Source organism: Ovis aries, chromosome 10 (genome assembly GCF_016772045.2).
Source record: "Ovis aries strain OAR_USU_Benz2616 breed Rambouillet chromosome 10, ARS-UI_Ramb_v3.0, whole genome shotgun sequence".
Taxonomy (NCBI): Eukaryota; Metazoa; Chordata; class Mammalia; order Artiodactyla; family Bovidae; genus Ovis; species Ovis aries.
This window is the reverse complement of record NC_056063.1, coordinates 85536242-85550656: the sequence shown is the minus strand read 5'-3', so window position 1 is coordinate 85550656 and position 14415 is coordinate 85536242. Positions and strand designations below refer to the sequence as shown.

General features: G+C 56.6%; 1 protein-coding gene across 2 annotated transcripts in view; it reads left to right on the top strand.

The window, feature by feature from the left end:
• TUBGCP3 (tubulin gamma complex component 3) overlaps positions 1 to 11017 on the top strand; it is a 33068-nt gene extending 22051 nt beyond the window's left edge. For both annotated transcript variants that reach the window (XM_042255077.2, XM_027973798.3), the window contains 6 exons: positions 1070 to 1205; positions 5966 to 6054; positions 6203 to 6334; positions 7466 to 7606; positions 9340 to 9456; positions 10014 to 11017. In XM_042255077.2, coding sequence (XP_042111011.1) covers positions 1070 to 1205; positions 5966 to 6054; positions 6203 to 6334; positions 7466 to 7606; positions 9340 to 9456; positions 10014 to 10172 — 774 coding nt within the window. In that variant the 3' untranslated portion in view covers positions 10173 to 11017. The remainder of the gene's footprint in view (positions 1 to 1069; positions 1206 to 5965; positions 6055 to 6202; positions 6335 to 7465; positions 7607 to 9339; positions 9457 to 10013) is intronic.
• Positions 11018 to 14415: the final 3398 nt, after the last annotated feature.

Below are 14415 nucleotides of genomic sequence, written 5' to 3'. Positions count from 1 at the left end.
CTCAAGCTTTATTTTTGGTCATATGCAAATTAGTTTTTTCCCCATTAACGTATATCTTAAACAGTTCTAGTAATTTTAGGGTACAAAACCGGATATTTTAACAAGTTTGTTGGAAACTGTCATATCATCTACCATGTTAATATTGTATACTGATGTGTTTTTTTTGTAGTATAAATGATACTGTAGCAAAGCCAGCTGCCTCGATTATTTCACAAAATGTGTCTGGAATAATAGCTGAACTGAACTTGGTCTGCATATATGGTTACTTAATTATTGTAGTATCGAGGTTGTGTGCTGTGGACTTTGCATAAACGATCGACTGTGCAGTGTTCTGTCTTCAGGATTTTAGATTTTTAAAAGCTCGAGTAGAGTTAGGAAAAGAAGTTAGCATTGTAGATTTATTTGAAAAGAAATTTGGGATAGATCCTACCTGTGACTAATAGGCGTCAGTTTCCATGCCATCTCCAGTGGGTTGGTGGTCCGATGAGAGAGTCTGGGTTGGAAGGACGAGGGGTCTCGTCATTGGTTGGTGGAGGTCCGCCAGGGACTCGCAGGGAAATGGCCGCTGTCCGTCTGGTCTTTGCCCTCCAGCCCTCGGGTGGGCGTTCGTCTTGGGTTGCTGCGTGCTCAGCCAATGTCTGTCACACGGAACTTGTGGTCATCAGGCCAGGCTGTTGAGTATGCTCTGGCACACTAGTGGTCAGTGAGGCTGTTACACGAGGAGGCTTTCCTAAAATGGACTGTGTGTGTGCTTACCTACGGCTTAGAAGGTGTGAGAACTGGTTCTGTGTGCTCTAGCTTCTTGTTTTGGGAGCACACAGGAGATGCAGCCCTGCCTGGGAGGGTGCATGGCCCTGGCTTCTTGTTTTGGGAGCGCACAGGAGACGCAGCCCTGCCCAGGAGGGTGCATGGCCCTGGCTTCTTGTTTCGGGAGCGCACAGGAGACGCAGCCCTGCCCGGGAGGGTGCACGTGTCCTGGCTTCTTGTTTTGGGAGCGCACAGGAGACGCAGCCCTGCCCGGGAGGACGTGCGTGTCCTGCACCCCGTCAGCCCGCTTTGCTCTTTGCAGGTGTTCACTCGAGAGTGCATGAGCCACTACCTGCGCGTGTTCAACTTCCTGTGGCGGGCCAAGCGGATGGAGTACATCCTCACGGACATCCGGAAGGGCCACATGTGCAACGCCAAGCTCCTGAGAAACCTGCCAGGTAGCTGCTTGCCCACGGCATCCGCAACCTAACGCAGAGGTCCCTAAAGAAATTGAAAAGTGTGCCAGTGGGTTTGTCTTTTGTGAAGAGGCTCGTTTGTAACATCGCTATCTTGACTTCAGTGCAAATCAGGAAAAACAAATTGAGTCGTTAGCTTTTTCTTAGGCCGTGAAGTTTCTTATAGTGAAGAATCATGTAGTGTTCATACGTGTTTAAAAAAATATTAAGGAAAGAAAGCCGTTCAGTAGATCACCAGCTCATTTAGAATTCACTTATTAGTGTTTTAATTAAAGTCTATCTGGAAATTGCTTTATATACTGATTTGGATCATTAACCAGAGCATGAAAAGATTTTATAATTTTTACAATTAAAAGCTGTAATAAAACTTTCATGTCAGATAGTTAAGTTTATTTTAATTTTATAAATACTGAATGACTTCAGTTGTAAATTTGAAGTCTTTGTATTGAAAGGGATTTGATCAGAACCTTCAAGAAAGTATTTCCACCAATGATGTCACCAGAAGAGCAGGCAGTCGCACCCTTAGTCCTCTGGCGGTGGAGGCAGCTTCCGTGAAGGGCCACGCGGCTCTGCCTGTTCACCAGGCGGAGGCCCCCGAGTTCAGGCTCCGTGAAGGGCCACGCGGCTCTGCCTGTTCACCAGGCGGAGGCCCCCAAGTTCAGGCTCTGTGAAGGGCCCACGCGGCTCTGCCTGTTCACCAGGCGGAGGCCCCCGAGTTCAGGTCAGGGCAGCCCCGAGGCTGGGGCTGGCAGGCACCAAGCCTGCCTGATCGTGCGGAGTCGAGGGCTTGCTGGGCGCCCTCGCTGCCCGTATCCCCAGGACCCAGCCGGTGGCCTGTGGTGCCCTTGTGGTCCTGGCCCAGCTTTCTCTGGGCTCATTTCCCAGAAGGTGGGTAGTGGGGCCCCTGAAGTAGCTGGGGCGGAGGCCAGAGGGGACGTGTTCCGTTAGATCCTGCCATGGTTGTGGACGGTAAATGCCTTCAGCGTCCCCTTCTCGTGGCCATGCACTGCCTCACCTGTGGGACCTTCGGGAGGAGCACCCCTGCATGTTAGTGGCCCGTCCCACCTTCCCTCTGCCCTGCCCTCCTCCCTGTGGGCCCAGGGTCCCCACCCTCCCCGTTGCCTGATGTGGGTCTGTTCAGTGTGGTGGATGGACGCTCATTATTTCAGTTTTCTAAGTAAGCAGCTGTGGTGTTGATGGACGTGGGGAGATCTGAGCTCTGTAGCAGCTGAGCGTGTTAGCTGGCTGTGCATTTCCTCATGGGGGTGTCAGCAGTGTCCGTGTGAACTGGCTTCTCTCTCACTTTGCCTAATCGTCAGTGAGTTCACTCCTTGGAGACAACTTCACGCTTATTCGATCCGTTTTCTGTGTGACTTCAACGTGATTCTGTTGTGCTGTGCTCAGTTTCAGCTTCTTCCGCTGAGCCTTTTCTCTTGTCATTGGAACCTCCTGTGAAACACTTTCGGTAGCGTGATATTGCCTCGTGTGGCCGTATTTTATGTCTTCTCTTTGGTTAGTGGTTTTTTAAACTATTCTCCACTAGTGGAAACAATGCCGTGTTGTATAAATGCGTATTTACGTGCCTCTGAATGTTTCTTCAGCATAGGTGAATTGGAAGTGGAATTGCTGGGGTAACAGGTACGACTCTTGCTCTTACTTTATACTTACTGCCGTTTATATCTGTTAGTCTTTCCACTTTAGCTCCTTGGTGCATACTGTCAGATCGCTTTCTAGGAAAGCTGTACCAGTCCGTTCACATCCCCGTAAACACAGCTCTCACTGGCCGAAAGCTGTCTGTGCTGCTGGTTGGGGTTTTTTTGGGAGGGGGTGCTAACACTGGATATTAAATTGTTCAGACTGTCAGTTTGATAGGTGAACATTGAGGTTCATTTATTTACTTTTATTGTTTGTTATTCTAAGTTTTTTTCGGCTGTGCCCCAGAGCATACGAGATCTTGGTTCTGACCAGGAAAGGAGCCTGTGCCCCCTGCCGTGGGCGTGCAGAGCCCTACCACTGAGGGCGTTCCCGTCGCATCTCCCTTCCAGGGAGGACTCTGGAAGCTCACTTCCTTCTCTTTAAGCTTTAAAATCGCCTTTGCCTGCAGAGCCTCTTCATGTGTCATTGGTGTTTCCTTTCCCAGCAAGTTGCTCTTTTTGCCCTTGATTCTGTTGGGGTACAGGGTTCTTACTTGTAACCTAACTTACAGGACAGTGTTTTCCTTGTTAACGGCCAGGCAGCTTGATGAGCAGAGATCCATTGGGTGGTTTGTCTTGTTAACACAGGAGGTTTAGAAACGTCCTTCCCACTGTAAACCTGAGGCAGAAATATAGGAAGACTCACAAAATGCTCCTGTAAGCGGCGTGTGAGCCCTTCACACCTGAGCCTGCCTGGTCACGTGCACAGTGTCAGTGGTGACCGTCCTAGGTGTCCTTTCAGGAATGTTTGTCAAGGTCAGCTGTGTGGAATAAATAGTTAGGCCTGAAAATGATTTGCTTAGGAGAAGAGTTTTTGATAATGGTCTGCCTACATGATTAAATCCATTTATATATATTTAACTGGACAAAAGACGACGTTGATCTGAAATGGTTTAAAGAGGTTTTTTTCCTTTGAAAAGAAACGGTAATTCTTTCATTAGATTTAGTGAATCTCAAAACTGTTGCTGTTAGTGGCAACTGGGTTTATGTTTCAGATAAGCTGGAGCCAGGTGAGACGGACGTGCAGTCCAGGGTCACTGGTGATGAGCTTCCTGTGTTCTCTCGAACAGCTTTTGTGTCTGGGGAGCCCCTTTTTGGTCCTTGTTGGAAATAAACCTGAGCAGGGAGGAGTGGTTGGCTCCCCGTCACCTCGGGACTGTTTTCCTTTCCTGGCGATGAATATGGCAGCGGTCCCTCTCACGCTCGGAGTGGTCCAGGCTTGCGGGACGGTGCCTCTAAGGCCGGTGGGCCTTCCTCGCTGTGAGCGTCCCTTTGTGTCTCGTTTCTGTCCCTGTGGATGAGTAGGTCGTCCTCATCTGTTTGCCAGCTTCTAAGCCAGGCGGTTAGCGCTCTGCCCAGCTGCTGGGCAGCGCTGCGCAGCGGGGCTGTGGCCTCGGCTGGTTCCTGGTCTCCTGCCTCAGTGCCGCACCCGGGCGCCGGGCCGGCCATCAGGAAGGGGTCTGTGCAGCGCTCCGGGGCCCCCGTGGGCGGTGGATGTCAGATGGGTCTGCTGGAGGCCTGGCCCTGATCGGAGGCCCCGGATCCGGGGGAGACCTGAGGCCTCACCAGTGTCCTCTGACTCCAGAGCCTCGAGAGACGAGCCGCGAGGGTCGTGGGTGAGGTTACTTTCAAACACTGCTGCGTCCACTGCAGCTCCAAGCGGGAGGAGGCGATTCTGAGTTCGTGAAGACCTGGTTTTAGGGTATTTTTGTATTTTCAACAACTCTCAAGGCTGTTTCCGGTGCTTTCTCCAGTTGGCAGAAGCGTCTGGTGCAGATGCCCAGAGGCCAGCCGAGGCGGGAGGGGTCAAGCCCTTGAGAGCTGGTGTGTCTGAAGCCAGCCCTGAAGTTCTTCCTGCAGCCGTGAGGGGGCAGTAGAGAATCACTCACGGTCTGACGCCTCGGTCAGCGGAGGGGAGGTGGCCCCTCCTGGTGTCTGTGCAGCTCTCTGCTGCCCACTCGCTCCAGCGGGAGGGGTGCTTGCTTGCGTCCTTACTGGACCTCAGGGTGAAGGTTGCTTTGCTCTTGGGACTTTTAGAATTATGTGCGTATTTGTGGATCAGTTGTGAAAACAGAAGTACTTATGTTTTAACTGTGCTTTAAACGTATTCCCACGGCACTGGGTAAGGAGACTCAGGGCTGCTTCAGGTGTGAGTTGTATTTCTCGGAGTGAAGGGCCAGCTGACAGCTTGTGAGTCCAGCGGCCTCGCGCCTCAGCTTCTCCCCGGCCAGGAGTCGCTGTGGCCCGCAGAGCCCCTGCGTGTGGCCTGGCCTCGGCTCGAGGGGAGTGTTAGATGCACAGCGTGCAGTTGTCTTCACCCTGCTCGTGGGTCTCGCGGGGTCGCTCCTCTCTGAGGAGGGGTGCAGACGGTTCCTCCCGGAGCCGCAGCTGCAGCGAGCGGGCTGTCTGGGCAGCTCAGCACAGGCCAGGAGCAGCCCCAGTGGTGTGCCAGGGCACGTCTCCTTGTCGGTGTCCCCCCCGACAAGTCCCTGATGGGGCCTTGGGGACGGTGGTATCTCGTAATGGTCCAGCGGAGTCCCTGAATAAGTGAAAACTCCAAGCAGACAGTGGCTGCTCCCTGGTGACCCTCCAGCCTTTCGCTGGTTTTGTAAAGAATAAGAGTGGAGTCTGGACTCTGCCCACCCCCTCCAAGTTCACGTTCCTCCCGGGTGACAAGGTCATATTCCTTAAGGGGATGTCATTTTTGTCTCCAAATAGCTAGGGAATAGTGAAAGTCTCACACACTGTAGGCAGACCGAGTTAACTGTAAAGAAATCATAAAGTTGATCTTATTCAAGATACTGCGTTACTATAAAATGACTTTTTCTTTAATTTTGAAACTCGGTTACGCTCTGTGCTTTGCGTTTCTCGTCAGACCCTCGTGTTCCGTGGGAGTATTGCTCAGTTGGGCGGCCCTGTCTGTCTGCGCTCGGAGGCTGGCTCGGGAAGGCTGCCGGCCGTGGGGCCGAGCGGCAGAGCTGGCGCCGCAGGAGGACCGCCCTGCCCCGAGGCCTGCCCGGAGTCTGACCGCCGCCCGCTCTCTTGCAGAGTTCTCTGGGGTGCTGCATCACTGCCACGTCCTGGCCTCTGAGATGGTCCACTTCATCCACCAGATGCAGTATTACATCACCTTTGAGGTGGGCCCCGCCCCCGCGGCCCCGCCCCACTGCGTGGTGTCCCTGGGCCAGGCCGGGCCGCGCCACCTGCTCCCTCGGGCCTGGGTGTCGGTTCCCGCTGCCCAAGCGCTCCTGGGACGACTCCCCTGGGCCTGGGTGTCGGTTCCAGGTGCTCGAGTGCTCCTGGGACGAGCTGTGGAACCAGGTGCAGCAGGCGCAGGACCTAGACCACATCATCGCTGCACACGAGGCCTTCCTGGGCACCGTCATCTCCCGCTGCCTGCTGGACGCTGACTCCAGGGTAAGGTGGCCGGACGGGCCTGTCACGGCGCTGGTGGATGTGTCTGCTGGGGCAGTGGGGCTGAGGCAGGAGCGGGTGTGAGGCAGGGAGAGAGTGCTGTGACCGCCCGCCTTCTGGGCAGGGGAGCTGTCCTGATGGACGGGGACCTCTGACAGCCACACAGCCCCAGGCAGCTTGGGAATGAGCGTTCAGGGCTTGCCCCTCCATCGGGGGCGCAGGTGGAAGCCTGACCTCGGGCCCTGGCTGGAGTCAGGACAGGCCATCTGTCAGGATAACCCCTTGTTGCTGACTGTCCCTCCTGCAGGCCCTGCTCTGAACGTTGTGTCTTATGTGTGCTGAAGCTTCTGGGAGCTTTGATTTTATTCAAAAATCTGGGGAAATAAGCAACACTTGGCTTTCACTTGAGACTTGAGATAAATGTGAAGTAGGAAGTAGAATTCCAAGTGCATCTTTGAAGTTTAACTATGTGACTTCAGTGGCACGTCAGGCTTACTGAGGGCCGCTCCCCACTAAACCTGTGCTCACCTCGGGGGCCCGTTTGGGGAGCATGATGTTTGCAGGGCCTTTCCTTCCACCTGAGTTTTGAGTCTGCTGGTTAGCTGTGACTCTGGGCAAAGATACTTTGAATTAAGCAGGCGTACTGTCACACTTGTTCAAAACCGCCCTTCCATTCCTGGTGCGAAGGCTGGTACACCGTCTTCTAAAAATCCTTGCAGAATCTGTACATTTTTTAAAGAATTTTCTCTCATATCCTGTGGGTCTGGTTTTGGCATATGTCACCAAAAAAAAAAAATAAAATGATGCTTTCCCGTCTCTTTCTGGCCCTCAGAGTGGCTGCACTGCAGACTCGGCCCCGGGCTCCAGGGGTTGGGTGGCACGTGGGGGCTCTCGAGGTCGTGGCGGGGCCAGGAGGTGGGGTGGACGGGGCTGGCTCTGGCCGCTCCCGTCACTGTGGAGGCTCAGGGACTGGTGTGGGTGAGTGAGAACAGCTAAGAGCCCCTGAGAGTCAGAGTCGATGTCTGGGTTTACAGTGGTTTTTTGCTAATGGTCAGTGTATTATTTGAAAGGTGTAGTGATTACTACGCACGTTGAGGGCTCTGTTCATAAGAGAAAAGGCTGTTCTCTCTCCAGGCCCTTCTCAACCAGCTGAGAGCCGTCTTCGACCAGATCATTGAGCTTCAGAGCACGCAGGATGCCATCTGCAGGGCCGCCCTGGAGGAACTGCAGAGACGCCTGCAGTTTGAGGACAAGAAGCAGCAGCGGGAAGCTGAGGTGTGGTTTGGGGGCGGCTGGCGTGTTGGTTCAGGTGGTGAGCAGTTGCCGTGGAAACCGCAAGCCCGCAGGGGCTCTGCTGCGGCTGCCTTGTGCCCCACTGGGCCCTGAGTGAGCTGGGTGGCCACCGTCACCCAGCTTAAAAACGAATGCAGGCCAAGTGCACGGGAAGCTCGGGTCTCCGGCCAGTGTCCCTCAGGGAGTGTCCGGACGCCCGTCTGCGTCGGCGTCTCCGCTGGGCGAGCCTGACTGCACGCACTCGTCTGGAGCGGGTAGACACGGGTGCGCACGCAGGAGCTGGACTTCTGCCCTGTGGCTGTGTTTAGCGACCTCCCTGAAGTCTTTCATTTATAACCTGGAAGTGCAAATGCTGGATAAGTTTGGGTCTTGGTGGGGTTCCTTGTATTGGGCATAATCTGTACAGGCTTTGGCTTTTTCAAGGTGCTTGTTCTCGGGGTGGTGACAGATGGCTCTTCAGCCGCCACAGTTCGGTTCTGTGTTGAGTGTTTCCTTGTCTGTGTCAGTGGGGGTGTAACTTGGAAGAATCCAGCGTGTCCGGCACGTTGTCTTCTGTGTATGTGGAGACAGGTGTTTCAGGGCCGTCCCCTCACGGCTCTGACGCACCGGGTCGTGGACGTGTGGCTGGGAAATCACCCTGCTGCTGCACCACGGGGAAGAGGTCAAGACGCCTGCTCTGAAGCCGAGGTGTGCACAGGTGTGTACAGGTGTGTGTGTGTTGGGGGGGAGTGGTCAGAGAGCAAAGAGCAGGGTGGGCTCCTGCTGGCACGAGACACACAGAAGGCTCCTGTATGTGTCCCGAACATGTGTTCACCCCATTTGCGTTGCCAGGAGCAGGGTTTGTGAGTGAGACATCAGAGCTGGCGACACCCGCAGGGCCTCCTGGGCAGGGCAGCCTGGAGGCTCTCGCCCGTCTCCGGCTTCCTGCCTTTGCTGACTTGCCCTGCCGGAACCCCGTTTCCTGATTCACAAAGTGGGAGTGAGGATAAATACACACACTCCCCGGGGCGCCCGTTCTCACATGCTCATCCGTGTCAGCTGCTGGGCAGGCAGGCGGTGTTGGGGAAGCCAGCCGTGCTGACTCCAGACCGCCCCGCCCTGGAGAGTCTGCCCTTTCCCGGGAGCCTGCGCTCTGGGCCAGGCCCCTCTGCAGATGGCACCCACTGTGCGCGCCAGCGCCTTGCGGAGCAGACCTGCATAGTGAGGCGGGTTGTCCGGTGTGTTGTGTCCAGACCGCAGGAGCCGGCAGAGCTGAAACTGTGCCTGAGGAGTGATTGACATTCAGGAGGCCGTGACCCAAGAAGCCGCCGTCAGACCTGAGGCCTGCACTTGGGGCCTTGTGCGGGGGCCCGGAGAGCTGTTTTCTGCTCTCTCCCAGCTTCCTGCAGCACTCGTGGATGTGGTCAGGTGTCTCGGACACATACAGGATCCTTCTGTGTGTCTCGTGTTTGGAAGTCTTGTTTTCCAGCAGGAACCCACCCTTCTCTTTGCTCTCTGACCCCCACCCCCCGACGCACATACCTGGGCACATGTGTGCATGCCACGGTCTTGGAGCGGGCGTCCCGGACTCTCCCCCATGGTGTAGCAGCAGGGCGATTTCCCGGCTGCGTGTCCTTGACCACGCGTGTCAGAACCGCGAGGAGACAGCCCTGAAACAGCTCCCCAGCCCGCGTGCGTCTTCGTTCGGAGTCTGACCTCTGGTTCTCCTGACTCAGGGCCAGTGGGGCGTGACGGCAGCAGAGGAGGAGCAAGAGAGCCAGAGGGTCCGGGAGTTCCGGGAGTCCATCCCGAAGATGTGCTCCCAGCTGCGCATTCTGACCCATTTTTACCAGGTGCGTGTCCAGACCTCGTGCCGTCCCCCGCAAGGAACACAGGCTGTCGAGGGGCGGACAGGCCTCCCTCAGTCAGTGCGGCCTCGTCTCTGCGGCTCAGACGGGTCGGAACTCCCAGACACGTTCCCCGAGTGGAGGAGGATCTGTGGTGTGAGCGGGGGCCCCTCTAGCGACTCGGCCCTGGCCCGGGGCCCTGAGGCCGTGGTTCCCAGCGCGCGTCTGCTCCTTAAGCTCTTGAGTGTCTCCTGGCGGGGCTTCCCGACTCTCTGTGCTTTCTAGGCACGTGGAAGGTGAGCAGGCTTTCCTGCTCGGAATTCAGACAGGTGCCCTCTCCGTGCTTGCTTTGCTGCTTCACCGACTCCTGTAGAGCTTAAGGGCCAGACGGGAAGTCTGTTGGCTAGTCCTTTCCCGTGAAGCTGCTGTTGTGAATTCCATCGACGGTGTGACCCCTGGTCCCGGGACCCTGCCAGGGTGGGAGCTGCTGGAAACCCCCACGGGGCTCCACGGCGGGAGCTCCGACGGCGCCTGAGCGAGCGCATCCCCCTCTGCCCCCGCAGGGTGTAGTGCAGCAGTTCCTGGTGCTGCTGACGACCAGCCCCGACGAGAGCCTGCGCTTCCTGAGCTTCAGGCTGGACTTCAACGAGCACTACCGGGCGCGGGAGCCGCGGCTGCGCGTGTCCCTGGGCGCCCGGGGCCGGCGCAGCTCCCACACCTGAGGCCCAGCGCGGGGGGCCGCCATGGGAACGTTCCCGGGGCCTCCGGGACGGCCGGCTCGGCCAGAGGCAGGGCGTGCTTCTAGACGGCGGAGCTGACCGTGTTTGTGACGTCACCAAGTTAAAGAGGCTGGCTTGCACTATCCGAATTTATTTTTTAAAGTCTTCATATGTAAAGATACCATACTTAGAGGCTTCTTAAGCCCTCCACAATATAATTTATATTCGTCACTTTTTAAAAGATCACACTTTCTTTTAGAGAAAATTAAGGCGATGGATATTCATCAGTTAAGATGGTAATGTCATTGCTATTTTTTTAACATCCTCTTTAGAGGCAATTCTTGTTAATATAACCAAATTAAATTGAAGTTTAATGTCCCTACTAAGGAAACAGAGAGCATTTTATTTTGGTTTTTAGTGTAAAATACTAACCTCTCTAAGGGCCTTTCTATCAGCGTGTTCACAGGTTTATCCTTTTTTTCTCTTCTTTCAAAGTTTACATTTTTGTATCTCATTTACTCTCAGACACCTTGGGAAATAGTGTAGAAAAGGGCAGAGTCCTGATGCCTCAATTCTCTGGACATCAGCTGAAGCACCGTGTAAATGTGGATGCCTGAAAAGCTAACGAAGTACTTTATTTTCAGGATTATGATAAGCATTGGAAAGAAATTGTCTTGAATAATGAAGATTCCCTTTTCCTTGCCTATTTTTTCATTGTAAATATTTATATACTGTGCCCAGATGTTGGGGGGACATTTTTTGTAAAAATGTCATATCAAGTCACATAAATCCGCCTTTATTATGTTGCGTAAGTGAAAACCTAGACAATTAAAAGCAATTACCTTTCAGACGTGTTGGCGCTTTCTCGACCCGTCTGAGGACAGTTCAGTCTCTGGGCTCCAGGGCCGGGGGTCCGCAGGGTGTGTGCTTCAGCACGGGAATCACGGTCTGCGAAGCCAGGAAACAAGCCATGTGCGCGCCTCGGGCGTGGGTGAGTGAGGACCCCTGCGCCGGGCGGGGTGAGGGGAGATTGGTGCTCCGGCACCCACACTGGCTCCTCGGGGCGCAGGGTCCCGCAGGACAGGGGGCACCAGGGGCCCCGGCTGCCCAGAGGCAGACCCAGGGTGAGGGGCAGAGCTCCCTAGGATACACCCTTACTTTTGGTTTAGAAATCCGTGTGGCAGAGCTGGGGAGCAGGTTCTCCAGCGCGCAGCTCCCCGGAGGGGCCACTGTGCACTGCTGGATGGACTGCCCAGAGCCCGAGGGGCTTGGAGCCTGCCTCTGCTCTGTCCTGAGCGTCTCCCAGAGATGAGTCCTTGGCAGAAAGCACGCTCGCATGCCACTCTGCGTCTAGAGAGCTGTCAAGCAGTCAGGCCGACCTGTGGGCTGAGGAGGAGCTTCCCGGGGCCGGGGCCGGGGCCAAGTGGAGACTCTCACCCTCAGGACAGGCTGTGCGTCTGGGCCCCGAGGGTCAGGCAGCCTGTCACTCGGCAGGGTCTCACCCGGAAGAGTTGGCGTTGACTGGGGGCTCCACCTGGGGCGGGGGAGGGGAGAGCCCACTGAGTGAGCTGTCTGGAGGCAGGCGCCCCGTGGCCCCGGGAGGTCACTGCTTCCACCAGAAAGTGATCACTGCTCTCAGCTTCCAGGTCGTCACGCGGGACAGCCTGCATGGGGCCAGTGCGCAGTCCTTGGCCAGGGGCCCTGCGCTCGGTGGACAGGGGCCCCCGGCCCTCGCCACCACCCAGGGGGGCCAGTTGCTGAGGCCGAAGCCCCAAGGCTGGGCTCCTGCTGGATGACTGGCTGCTCGTCCTGGGGGGCGAGTGCCCTGTCCCCCGGGCCTGGTCCCCAGCAGACTCCATTGTGGGCGACTCCCTGTCTCTGGGGAGGATGTGTCCTCCAGACTGGACTTGGACAGGAGGGCACAGCCCATGGAAAACCCCACTTGCAGGGAAGAGAGTCTTGGGTTGAATAGCGACGGTCACACAGACTGGGTCACAGGGCGCCAGGTCCGCATGAGGGCGAGAGGGGCGGAAACCACGGCTGCCACGGGCGGGGGGGGGGTCGCCCTGGGGGCGTCTCCACTGCTGTGTGTTCTGGGGGACCAGGGGCAGCAGGTGCTGTGCCGGGGTCACCTGGCGCCGGGCCCCGGGCTCAGATCCCCCGCCTGCTTGGAGTGGGCACCGCGGGGGGCGCACCCCTGCAGCCCCCTCATGCCCCGCCCCGCCCTGTGGACCCAGGGAGCAGGGCCGTGAGCACACGGGGATCTCTGCCTCCAGAGAATTGAGTCAAACGGTGCGAGTGATCATGGATATTGTTCCGAGGCCGCGTTTCCAGGTGTCTCTTCAGGAAGAGAAATGCGCTTCTCTGCCTTTCTCCCGGTTTAAGGTTTTAATAAAAATGCAAGGAGGGAAAGTCGCATAGCAACTTGCCTGGAGCCCAGCTTCGTGCTGCTGACGGCAGCTTCCACCTGGTGTCCTCCCAGGGGTTCACCAGCTCCAGCACTAACCACCCCTGCCCCCACCCGAGGGTCCCCAGAGGGCGCGACAGCCTGCGTCTGCCTCATGGGGATGCCGGCCAGCCGCCTCCGTCAGGCCTCCCCTCCCTACCAGAGTGCAGACCAGCCTCGCGGGGGACCCGCCCTACTCCAGGCATCCCCTGCGGCCGTCGAGGCTTCCGTATTACCCGGGTATCTGGAGACGCCCCTGTGGGCACAGGGCTGGTCCTACGGGTGGTTCGTTACCCCACGGGGGCCGGGCCTGGCCCCTGCCGGTTCCTGTCTGGACAGCTGCACCCCTGCGGCCCAGGCCTTCTGGACCTGGTCTGACAGGTGTGGGCAGCCGGTGCCTACCTCTCGCCCTCCTCTGGCGCTGAGTCTCGCTTGGGGTGAAACTTGGACAAGAGTTTCCGTGGAGGCCCTGGCCTCCCGGGCACACCGAGCTGCCGGTGGTGGCCTCGAGGCCCTCGAGTCTCCATCCCGCCCTCCTGGCCGCCACGCAGACCTTGCTTCCCTCTGGTTCAGGGTTTCTGGTGGGGACGATGTCTGTGTGTTGACCCACAGGCTGGAGCAGCAGAGAGAGTGATCAGATTAGTAAATGACAAGCTGTTCCATTCCAGGTGGTCCTGCCTTCTTCCCCGGGTCGCCCTCCCTTAGAGGTTCTTCTTGTCCTCTCTTTAGCTCAACGAAGACAGTGCAGGCGGCCCTGGTAATTGTGTAGCAGAGGTCTCTGCAGACACGTTGGCTTAGCTGCGGGGAGGTTGGCTTTCAGCTGCACACAGCGCGTTTTCAGCGGAATGGGGTCCAATGGAAAGACGTCCAGGGAGGGTTCGCAGACAGGAGCACAGCACAGGGCCCTGGCCGGCCGTGGCGGGGGCAGCGGGGGTCAGATGGAGGTGCTGCCGCCCAGATCCTCCCGCACCCCTGGCCGTGTTCCTCCGTGTTCTCACGCTCGTTTCGTAAAACCTGCATGGAGCCCCACTTTGCGTTTCCCCAGCCTGGCAAACGTGGCAACGCAACAGCATTGTGTGTGTGTGTGTGTCTGTGTCTGTGTCTGTGTCTGTGTCTGTGTGAATGTGTGTGTGTAGTGTGTGTGTGTATGTGTGTTTATGTGTGTTTATGTGAATGTGAGTGAGTGTGTGTGTATGTGTGTGTATGTGAGTGTGTGTCTATGTGACTGTGAGTGTGTGTGTGAGTGTGTGTATGTATGTGTGTGTATGTGACTGTGAGTGTGTGTGTGTGGAGTGTCTGTGCGTGTGTGTGTGCGCGTGTGCGTTTGCATGTCGCACGTGTGTGCACTTTGTTGCCGGAGGAGGGAGGCGGGCGGGCGGGCTGGCACTCAGGCCTTCAGACTGGCTCTTCATGGACAGGACCCTCGAGGGTCGCAAGCCTTGCCCTGCAGCGAAGAGGCAGGTCTCCACGCTCTTCTTCTCAAATGTATTTGTTTCTTATTTCTTTACACAAACCCTCACCTTCTAGCTTGACTTTTGAAGGGACTGCTTAAGGTCCCAGAGCAGAACTCTGTTCTGCAGAGCGGTTACCAGCGTGGCGTATGCACATACATATGCTCTTTATTGCCAAGGGTGGGTGTGTGCTCACGCAGTCTGGGTGCCCCGCTCGGGAGCGCCCTCGGAGCGCACAGCCCCGGACCCCTCTCCAAGACGCCTCTGGGCCTCTCTCTTCCTCTGCCGCTTACTGGAGAGAGTTTCCTGTGCGGAGAGAGATTTCCTTGAGAAATTCTAGGGCTTCCAC